General features: G+C 39.8%; 1 protein-coding gene across 1 annotated transcript in view; it reads right to left on the bottom strand.

Moving 5' to 3' along the window:
* Nucleotides 1–468: 468 nt before the first annotated feature.
* LOC145396769 (putative N-acetylgalactosaminyltransferase 9) overlaps nt 469–11,895 on the bottom strand; it is a 96,501-nt gene continuing 85,074 nt past the window's right edge. The window contains exons 9-11 of the mRNA XM_080270055.1: nt 3,000–3,113; nt 1,655–1,798; nt 469–606 (exon numbers count right to left, since the gene is read on the bottom strand). Of these exons, the coding sequence (XP_080126181.1) occupies nt 469–606; nt 1,655–1,798; nt 3,000–3,113 (396 nt within the window). The remainder of the gene's footprint in view (nt 607–1,654; nt 1,799–2,999; nt 3,114–11,895) is intronic.

Here is an 11,895-nt window from a genome sequence, read left to right as displayed (position 1 = left end):
CTGTATGGTACGCACATTATAATTCTCCACATTGTCGACTATCACTGAGCACTGATGAGTTTGAGTGAGCAAAAGGTCATTGTTTACTGTACAATAGTCAACACTGATGGAGAGTTAAGCTTCCAGCAGTTCATTAAAACTCATTATATAGTTTGTTTTATTAAATTCAATTTTTTGCTGGGATTATTTTGACTGATAAATGTTATACATTTGGAATTACAGCAGTTGACTAAAACACCATCAATACACATGTTTGTACAAAAAACAAGTGATAAATGAAACTGACAATTTTGTATGCTCTTATTACATGTGGTGGCAACTGAACTGGTCCTAATGGAAGAAGTCAAAATTAAACTGGCATGGTAATTTAAAACCGGTCAACTGGGACACATCTCAGTCAAGCCTGGCATGGACCTAGACATTAAGTTACAGAAATCATACACTAATTAGCCTAAATTGCTGCACACTTCAGACAGGGTTGTAGTGGTCAAACCACCATTGTTGAGTCCAGGAGTTGTTGCAGTCAGCCACCACAACGTCATCCATGCTCTGCTTGTTGGCTCGGTCCAGGCACTTGTTGGTTGCCTTATGGATCAACTGCCCAGTCTGGAGCAGGAGGGAAGCATGGTTAGTTGTGGGTATGAAAACTGAGTTGAAATGAAAATGATAATAATTATATTCATCCATACATCCATCTATCTATTGCCCAGGAAGCATTTTTACTTATATGTATGAAAAGTGAGTTGAAGTGAAAGTGAACATAATTTTTAACATCCATCTATCCATCCAACTATCCATCCATCATCCAGTCTTTAACTGCCACTTTTGGGGGCATAGATGCCTGGGAATAAGCTATTAAATCCTTTCATATAAAGCCAGGGTGACCAGTTGCACACCTCTTAGCAGCATGATGTGATTAATTACCCCCTAAGCATCTCTGTGACTTACAGTCATAAGGGTCACATCCAGAGCATTAACCCACTAAGCCACCCGGCATCCATAACTGCTAATACAGTAACTATAAGAGAAATTCAAGTTGTTGTTTTAACTCTGCACTCAACTTAACATGAACCCTGTTGTAATAACTGCAATGAAACTTAACAAATTAATCACTAATCTGGCTGAGATTCGATCCCCGGTTCATGTGCTCCAAACGTGTGCATGTCACCACTGAGCCAAACAGAGGATCCCCTCTTTGCCTACCGGCAACGCGGGCATTTATAGACCCCAATATACCCCTCTTTTCAACCCTTGGTGATTAATTTGGTAAGTTTCGAACAAACATGGCAGCATTGCACTGGAGGCCGCCACTGGGGATGCTCTGGACCACACCGTACAGCTCATCCCTGGGATGTAAGGACAAGGATGCTGTTAGCTAACCAAGGAACAATATCAAATTACAGTACCAACAAAGCCTCACCTCGCATCCCACTGCTGCCGCCAATGTAATAACTGCATGAAACTTGACAAATTAATTACTAGTCTAGCTGAGACTCTATCCCAGGCCCATGTGCTCCAAACATGTGTAAGTTAGCACTGAGCCAATCAGAGAATACCCACTTTACCTCCTGACAACACGGGCATTTAGAGACCCCATTGCATTCTGGACTGCAGCCTGAAGTGAATTCAAAGTCCAAATGGTGATATGACTTGCCTGTGTGAGGTACCACTCCTGGTTGCCGTGGCGGCCATGGCAACGGCTCATGCGCACTTTCTCAGTGGGGGCGGAGAAAAATGCCGGCACCTCTGCACACACGTCCTCTCGCCGCAGCTCACCCTTCTTAGACAGGGACATGAACTGTGGACAAGGAACAGAGTGAAGCACATGTTGGGGTGATGGGACTACAGTAGCATGAAATGTACTAATGAAATAAATAATAAATAAACAGCATATCCCATTTTACCCTTTTGAGGTATGTATAGGGCCCGAGGCTAGGCTACTACAGTCTGCTACATTTGATCTCCAATCACCTCTTGTGGACTGCACCTGTGTAAGGCCATCACTTCAACTGCAGTATTGTAATCACTACTGTAGACTACCAGGGGACTAACATGAAAACTGATGTATTATGTAAAGGCATTTTTTTTTTTTTTCTACTATAAAGCAAGAATATGTTATGAAGTGAAGTGCACTTATAACAACTTTTCCCATACCAGTACCGTTGTTATGTGAAGTAAGGGAAACTACCAAATGAGCTTAATAGGTAGCTATGGTACTTTGAAAAGCCAATTTTTCTTTAATTTACTGATATCTTAATGGAAAAAAAAAAAAAAAAACTAGGCTTAACTGTGAAGACTGCCTGTAGTATATTACAGTACTAATACTCTGCTTTATATCAACTAATTCTCTTTTCTTTTTTTCACAGAAAGTGAGTCCCTCCAGTTAATGCAGCTCACAGCCACACACTGCAGTACAGTTAAGTCTAGTGAATGAGATTTGGGTTTTGTATACCTTTTCTGCATTTGTATACCGGTCACCTTTTCTCTTTTATTATTTTTATTCATTTGTGTGTAAATGTTTCTACTACATCATAAGTTTGCTAATAATTTGTTGCCACATATTGCACTGGGTCATTATGAAATTGACAGTAACTGTGTGACATCTGACCCATGCCCCAGGACACAAGACACAGAAGACATGTGTGAATACTGTTTATCCTCAATACAAGTCAAACACATGTTCCAGAATACCACAACATTTTCCACACACACCACTAAACTGCGGATTTAATGTACACAGAACCACTGTAGTTGTATCTTCCACGCTAGACATTTATCATCCTGTGATTACATGTGTTTTCACTGATGCTGTTGATATTTTTATTGGTGTTGAGGCCCCAGGCTCATCTGAACATGAGCTCAGTGAACTGCAGGATGAAGTTGCCCTTTTGCATTCCACCTTTCTCCCTTCATGGGACAGGGAGGGAGCTGAGGAACAATTTTGCAGAGCAAGGCAGAAATTACATGCCCTCTTCCTTTAATGCCAACACAGCATTTACCTGACTGGATGCGACAAAAGAATGACAGCTGTAGAGTCCCATGTAGTAAGGCGACTTCTCATTCCGCTGGAGGTTGTCGAAACACAGATGTGGGTTGCTGCCATTGTTGCGCAGCTGCCAGGCACAACAGGACAAGATAGAGATGATAGGGGGGGCACAGAGTGGCTTGATTCCTTTGGCTGGTTTGTCAAAAGTCACAGAGAGAGAGAGAGAGAGAGAGAGAGAGAGAGAGAACATGGTTGAAAGATATGTTATTTGGTTGACTAAAGAGACATGGTTAATGAAAGGATGAAAGAGAGAAGTGGAATAACCAAGATGGAACTGATAGTATTAAACATGTTTCCAAAGAACTGTTGTGGTATTTGCTATGTAAAGGGTGATGACCAGTGTAATGGTGGTATGTGATGGACTGTGGCACATAGGAGGATTGCTGGGTCTCTGGGAACAGACTGTCATGTCTGTGCTGTGTGTCAGGCATATGTATATATATATATATATATATATATATAAAGTACAGACACTTCATCACAAAATGTTGTAAAGTACAGTTCAGCAGTACTGTACATATCGCTGTGAGTGTAAGAAACAAGAGTATCTACCGTACCTGTTCTCTGATTCCTAATTACCTTATAGTACAGTATTTCAGACAACACCATTCCATAAGAAGCTGTGACCCAAGAAGTTTTCATATATTACAGAACAGATGATAAATGACATCATCATTATCCTTTTTAACTTTAATTTCCACTTTAAAAAATAGTCCACCTTTAAAGAAGGTGGTTGTTGAGTGGATGGGGCAATGATATGGGAATTGCCGGGTTGTTGGATTGTATATTGGTGGTTACAGGGAACAGTATGATGATTTTAAGTTTGTTCCTGTACTGTATGTTTCTTCACTGTTTGTCCATGAGGCCCCACTGATACATTATACAGTACTGTACTGTACAAACATCTCATAATACTATAATGTCAGACTGCAAGGTGATGACTCCATAGCATATCACGACACAAAGGGTGGGTACAGTGCTAGTGTCCAGGTGGTGATATTTGAGAAGTCTTGGAAAAAAGGTCTCCAGTGGCATGTAGCAGGGGAATAATTGGGCCTCAAGAATAGTCCCATGGTTTATTTCCAGCACTGGATCAGTAAGGGGGAAAAAAAGGTACTTGTTTTATTTGGAGTATGATACGAAATGTCCAGCTAAAACAATTTAGTAGCATGCTTCTTTCTGATGGTCACCTTAAAAAAATAAATAAATAAATAAATAAATAAATAATCTCATGTTAGAATTACGGTGTCTCAACATATACAGTTGTTAATGTTCCTGAGGAGTAGGAGAACTGTCTTACCTGGTTGCGATGAGGAGCATGGTTACAGGAGTAGAGACCAAGGATGTATTCTGTGGTGTCCACATCCTCTCGTTCTAGGGTGTCCAAACATACGTCTTGCCACACACTATGCACCTGGGGGGCGTCACGTCCAGGGGTGGGGGTGTTGTGTTGGGGGAGGATCAGGTAGGAGGGGGACAAGGGTAGAGGTGGGGGGAAAAGATGAGGGGAGGGGAAGAAATGAAGGGTAGAGACGGGGCAAAGATATGGGGAGGAAGGGTAGAAGTGGGTAAAGATTTGGTGAGAGTGAGGGTAGAAGTGAAGTGGCAGATATCAGGGTGTTATCATAATGCAGTATGGAAATGGGAGAACAGTACATGGATTAAGGGAGCAAGAAGGAACAGGTGATGAGAGAAACAAAGTGGGTAGACGGAGTGTTGAGTATATTTGAGAATTGTATATGGAAAGGTTGCAGGAGTGAACATGAGAGGAAAGAAATGAAGGGAGATGTAGGATTGTAGATATGATTTGGTAGATAAATGTTATAGAAACCATATTCATGGTAGAAGAAGCAAGAATTAGAAAGAGATAAGAAAGGATCAGGAAGCAAGAAAGCAGTAGTTAAGGAAGATTAATAGGTTGGAGAAAGGTCAGACAAAAAGAACGTTTGAATGAAGGGGAAGAACAAAAACGAGAAGGAGAACAATAAGACAACCACAGATGAGGATAGGCCCACAGAAAGAAAAAGGTAAAATTAGATGTACATAAAATTCCAGAATTAAGGAGACAGAAAGGAAGGGTCATTGAGTAGGGAGGTTTAAAAAGGGGTGGGTGGGCCAGGGAGTTCCAAAGGTCATGTCAGCAGTGCGGTGTTCGGTCACAAAAAGAGAGAAGAGAAAGAAAAATAAGCCAAGTCATATATGGCTAAGCAGGGGTGGACATACACACACAAACACAAAATTTGAAGAACACAAAATAAAAGTGCAAAAGCTTCTGTTACAAAACTTGCAAACAGCAGAACAGGTATTATCAAGCAACAAAAGAAAGGACATGTGCTGGAATGTGAATTTTCCAAAGCAGAAATACAGCAATTACATTTAAGTAGTTACTGTATTGCATTTATAATTTTGTGCAGTGCCATAATATGTGAGTGATGTAGTTATATTCAGCCAAGTGCAGGGTGGGCCTTCAATTAATGACACTTTATTTCCCGTAAAAAAATTAGTGTTGGCCAAAAAACCATGTACAGAGTATTTGATCAAAGTAATGCATAAACGTTAAAACTTTGGGTTCAATAACAGGTTATCATAAGAATTACATCTTTTAAATGCTGTCCATTACAATAGATGCATTTCCTGCAGCAAAACAAAATATATCACTTCGCCTGTTGTATATTTGTAGTTATGGATAGCACACCAGTAGTTGTGTGTTTGAGTAGGGTAAAAAAAAAAAAAAATGGTGTACTCTAAACATACTATTACAGCTGTGCTACAAGCAATGGTGAACATGTCTAGTTCAATTGCAAGGTGTACATGGATTGTAATGGGAAACACTAGTGTACTGCAAGACTTGCATTGATTTTAATGGAAAACACATAAGAGGTTACTTTTAAGAATTATACTTGCAAAATTATATTGTAGTAAGGCAAAACTGGGGAGTTTGTGCCTCACCTTGGTATAGTAGCTGCATCGATTTTTTGGCCATCCTTTGTCTTATTACAAATATATAATAATCAATTACTTGCTCCTATAATCACCTTTATACAAGGATTTTTTTTTTTTTTTTTTTTTTTTTTTTTTTTGAGTATGTACATGTTCTTTTACTACCATCTGGTGCTCTTATTCAGCTTAGGGGGGAACTAAATAATGAAGGTACTATGCTAGAAACAATCTCCTTTAACACAATGAACATGATGACATTTATTTCATTTTTTACCAGTAGATGAGTTTTACAGCTTAGGGGAGATCTGCCATTGTAAAAGGTTTAATTGGTCATTGTTACCACCTTAGGAAGAGTACAGTAATTAAATCTGTTCTTGGCCACAGCATATAAATGCAGTGGCAGTTTTGAGACCATCTCAACCTGCCACAGTGTCAAGAAGAGGAGTGCCAGAACTCACTGTAATTGTGAAGCAAACAATAAATACCCTTACTATTTTGTTCTGTTTATAAAGACTCCAACATGCTTACATGTGTAGGCATTTGTTACCTAAGGGTTTGCTCTCTACATTTTTTATCTCTGTCAGTCTCCCTACTTCATTTAATTGAAATTACTGGTATTTCATTTAATTTAAAGACAGGTATCCCATCACAGGCAAGCTACACAGCTTTTCCAATACCCTGGAAGTTTTTACCAGGACTTCATCTTTTCCCACAAAACCTCAAGTGCTGTCACCTTATGACATGTCATGGTAGCCAGAAATACAGTAAATCCTCATTTTTCGCGGCGTGGATGTTTCACCAAAACTGCGCGAAACGCGAAACGTCAAATTGTGAAGTTTAGAATCAGTGGGAAAATAAAGGAGCGTTCTGGTGGGACATGCACCCACCCTATCAGAAAGTACTATAACACCAAACAGGCCCTACCCAGAATTAAATGAAGAGTGTTTACTAGTGCTAAAACAGCATAACACAATAAACATGTTCCTGAAAAGACATTAAAGCTGTTATAAAGAGCTGCAACACCAAAAATCCTTACCAGAAATAAAGTGAAGACTGGCTTGAGTGGCAGGTGAAGTGTGCTGAGGGTAGATGGTCTAGTTACTGGGTGACATCGGCCTCTCTGAGGAAGCCCCATCACCTACGACGAAGCCCTCAAAGTTGAACTCAGGCTCCAGCACCTCCACTTCCTCTCTGTCCACTTCTCCTCCTTCATCCACCCCTGCGGCATGTCCAAGTCTTGCAGAATAGCAGCCACATTCTGTCTCTCATGAAAATATTGTGTGATCCGGGCTTGTCTCTGCTCCTTTATGTTTCTGTTGTAGACAGCCATCACTTGAGACTTCAGATCACTCAAGGTCGATAAGATGTTGGTAGTCTCAGGCATAGTCCTGGTGTATGCCTCGATGCTAGTTTCCATGTCAGTTATGGTGGACAGGGGGGTCGCAAGATGGCCGCCAACAAATGAGAATCGGTATGCGTCGTCGGCTGCCGGCTGGGAGCATCGAATTGTGGGGAAATTCGCGAATTGTGAGACAACTCGGAAACTTTTTTTTTGCACGAAAAATGAGGCGTTGAAGTAAAATGCATCCAAATTAGAGGACTTACGGTATGTTGGTTCCACACCCTCTACCTGTTCTGGGATATTAAACCTATGACATGGAAAGTAACCCCGAGAGCATCAAGTTACATAATCATATGCTAAGGGGAGCCAGCCCAATATGACTGGTGTTAAAATAACTAACTACATGATAGGAATGGTCTTCCTAGTCATGATAGAGTGAGTTGGATGAGTTCACCAGCTGGCCGTCTTGATTTGACCTTCATCCAACATTGCATAACCACAGAGAAAGGGCAGAACTCTTTGGGGGATCTGATATTGATAAGCTTAGACAGAGATAGTTCAGTAAGACAGAAGATGCTTATAACATCAAACTTAAAAGGGGCAAGCCTTTTGATAATTCTTTTAGTGACATACTAAGAAGGAGATACAGCTAGTCAGTCACAGATCATCCTTTACCCTCTGTGGAAAATGAAGGACACAACTGATACTCCTGTTTGCTAATTGCTGTCTTGTGCTGTTGCTTATGCTCTCATCTGCGCAGGAAGTGGTAAAAAATTGGTGACAGGTTTGCCTGTGCCACTAGTTTTAGTTGCCTGTGTTAGATGCCAACATCAGTCAGCAACAGGAAGAAGAAGCATGTTTTTGCACTGCCAGAAACAACTCATCTGTTAGGAGGATGTGGAGCTATCTGAATCTAGTCATAGGCATCAGATGATTCACTCTTCCTCCCCATGACACCCCTTTACAGGACCCAAAATGCAATAGCCTGACTGTGGCACCAACAGCAAGTGCCAGAGTGGTGCAAGGTTAACCATTTGGCTATCTCCAGACTCATACCTCTGCTGTTGCTTGTCATTTGTATTTACTATTATACTAAGAGCAGTTCTGTCTATCCATCTGTTGCCAAATGCCTTAATTCCATGAGGGGTGGCCACAAACAGATCACCTCCATGTTGCCCTGTCCCCTGCCATTTCACTGATTTCCCCCCAGCGCACATCCCCTTCTCTGATATACCTCTCCACTCCATCCCTCTTTCTCATCCCTGGCCTCCCCCTCCCTCTCCCCCCCCTCCACCTCATCCACATACACTCTTCTTATTAGTCTCTCGCTCTCCATCCTCTCCACATAGCCAAACCACATAGTTTATTTCTTCTGATGTTTTCTGTCACATCCATATCCACACCACAATCCTCCTTCTCTTCCTCATTTGTCAGTCTGTTTTTCTATATTAAAACATACTCCTCTCATATAACTAATTTCCACTGCTCTCACTCTTGACTTGTGTCCTTCCAACAAGGTCCAAGCTTCACTTCCATACCTTAGAGTTGGTATCACAATACTATCATGCAGCAGCATTTTTACTACCATGCTCACTTCCCTGTTTCTTATCACTGCATTCAAAGAACCAGCAACCTTTCTTTCCTGTTGTACCCTTTCAAGCACTTCATCCTCCAAACTTCCACCCTTCCTCATCATGCTACCTAAGTACTTAAATGCACTCACATTTCCCATTCGCTCATCATCCAACTTTACTGTACATTCAGTGACTTCATTTCTCTCGAAGAACATAACTTTACTCATCTCTACGTTCATCTTTGGATTCTGTTTATGTTTCATAAAGACTGTAAAGCTATAGGATTTCTTTCCTCGACTTTCTGGCAGGTTGAGGCAATGGCTAGTCCCAATTTGCCGCAGAATAGGGACTCATGGTTAAGCTACCTCTGTCCAAAACAACCAAGGGTTGGGGACTGACCTGTGTCCCTGTTGGCATTTACATGGCTGACAACCCTCTAGCCACCTTTGGGACTCAAATCATTAAGATTCTCTCCAAAATGGAATAGCATTTGTGTGTGGCAGTTAGGAGCAGCTAAAGTCACTCATCCTTTAGTACTTCATGACGTTTTTGCTGGGAAAAATGATAAGGCCAACCCTGTATAATAAATATCATGAATAGCTTTTGTCACTTCAGCAAGTTAACCAATATCAGCTTATGGTAAAGTGTAAAACAAATTATATATATATATATATATATATATATATATATATATATATATATATATATATATATATATATATATATATATATATATATATATATATATATATATATATATGAAAATGAGAGTTAAAAAAATATTAGTTGTTGATACAGATGTGGTCAGAGTAGTGTTGTAAATATACTGTACATGTGCAAGATTATACATGGAGGGGGTAATGCAGTACAGCAGTGTACAAGCACATGTTCAGGCTGACAACAGATATGTGAAGCAAGGCATCATACAGTATAAATTAGTTGTTACAGTAATATCAGCAAGAGAAGTGATTGTGACAAAGCAGTTTTAGAATAAGTAAAGAAGAAAATAGCAGAAAAGTAGAATACAGTACAAAATATGCACAGCAAGTGAGGTTAGAGTACCCTCAGAAGAGCATGCACTACTGTACTAGGAAACTACACCTCATGAAAATGTGAACTGTAAGTAATAAATGAGAAGTACAGATATTGCTAAGAGAATAACAGCCACTCTAAAGATGGGGATGCCAAAGATTAAAGTGTGGTGAAGAATAGTGTAGCTAAAGCTATTAAAACAGCCAAATTATGAATCAGTGATTAATACAGGTGATGCTTTAGTCCTGTTGAGCAATTCAGTTGCATTATGAAGCATGAAGTACAGCAACCAGCATTTAGATGGTAATTTAAGTAGTTTGTCAGTGACTCTGTAATAATCTTCAGATCATGTTCAGGAGTATTATAATGGAAATCATACTGCAGCTGAATTGATGTGACATCACTGCATAAGTATTTTGGAGAGCGGTGGGACAGCATACACACAAGACAAATACAGAGCTATCACCATACACGCAGAGATGGTATTCTTATGAACTCCATCTTGCCCCATAGCCTAAATATGGTGACAGTTCTGTGGGAAGTAAATTACAGAGTAGTCTGTAGTCCAGTCTGTTCAGTATGGGGTTGGGCTATGTCATCTTTTTAATTGCTGTACAGTACTGGTATTTTGTTTTGGTAATCCGTAATCTTAAATCACCGTACTTTCAGGGATTTATTGTCCATTTAAGCTCAATACATTGATATCGGTTTGTTAGTTATATGGTCATCTCTTTCACACAGTCATTTTGTTAAAGACACAGTAGTCAGCTTTGTTAGACATTATGGAATTCCACACACATCTACCTACTTTTTTCTCAGCTGTCTTCTCCCAGTGACGTGGTGCCATGAGAGAGCGACTGATTGGCCTCTCTTTACTCTTCTACCTCCTCTCTCTTCTTTAACCCAATCTACCCAGCCAGAATGATTAATCCCTTGAATCAAAAGATGCTTTCTCTATTTTATTCTTGTTACAACCAGACAATTTTACTTAGTTTATGAACAGGCTTCTAGCAGAGAAAGGATTAACAAATCCTACATGTAACCTTTCCAGTTCAGAATACCTGTTCTTATTAAAATAATCTGATGGTACCAACAGTAAACAGGAAAATGCATCATTGGATGGAAAGGGTTAAATAAGTTTTCATTCTTTTTCTTTTTTATCATGTCCTTTCTTGGCACACAACTGTTCTCTTTGTTGTATGGCTGTAGGATACTATGGATGCATTATACTGAAGAGACATTAGAGGTTATTGTTTGAGGGAGAAACAAGAGAGACTAGAAGTTCTGTAAACTGTTTTGTTGTTACTGTATTTGTGTCTGTCTTCAGCTGTCAGATGCCTGGACAGGTTGGCTGGTTGTAACAATCTGTTTTGTCGCTAACAGATGAACGATTTATTGGATATATTACTTGTTAACTGTGGTTACTGGGAACTCTGTACTTTAAATTTATTTTATAATTATCATCTGTGTGACATTTCAGGGCTTGCGACCTTTCCCCCCCCCCCCTGTTAGACTTGACAGCTATTAAAAGTATTTTATAGCTGAATTATATCTTGTACTGTACAATATTTATTTTTAACATATAGTGTCTAATTATTCAATCTGCACTGTACAGTACTCTGTTAATCATATAATGTGTGGATGTCAGATTATATGTAGTCTTTAGTTTAGGGCAGTTTATCAACAGTTATGCCTTTTTTATCACTGTTGTAACTCAGGGATTTTCACACATTCTTTGTTTTATTCCTGAATTTTATAGAGATGAACAGCAATCAGTGTAAAAACAGCCTGTGTAAATTATGAAGTACAATGTACAGTATGCAGTTTGGTAATACCCACGTGTATTGTAGTGCACAGTCTTACCCGCTGAGCCATTAAGGTTCCCCCATTGTACAGTACTGGCTGTGTAGCGGTGACACACAGGGTCATAACAGTATTTGACGTAGCACGGTAGATTTTAT

The sequence above is a fragment of the Coenobita brevimanus genome, chromosome 39 (genome assembly GCF_032717465.1).
Source record: "Coenobita brevimanus isolate Jiangsu-jjx chromosome 39, ASM3271746v2, whole genome shotgun sequence".
Classification (NCBI taxonomy): Eukaryota; Metazoa; Arthropoda; class Malacostraca; order Decapoda; family Coenobitidae; genus Coenobita; species Coenobita brevimanus.
Note: the sequence above shows the minus strand (reverse complement) of the source record. Positions and strands in the feature narration are given on the sequence as shown.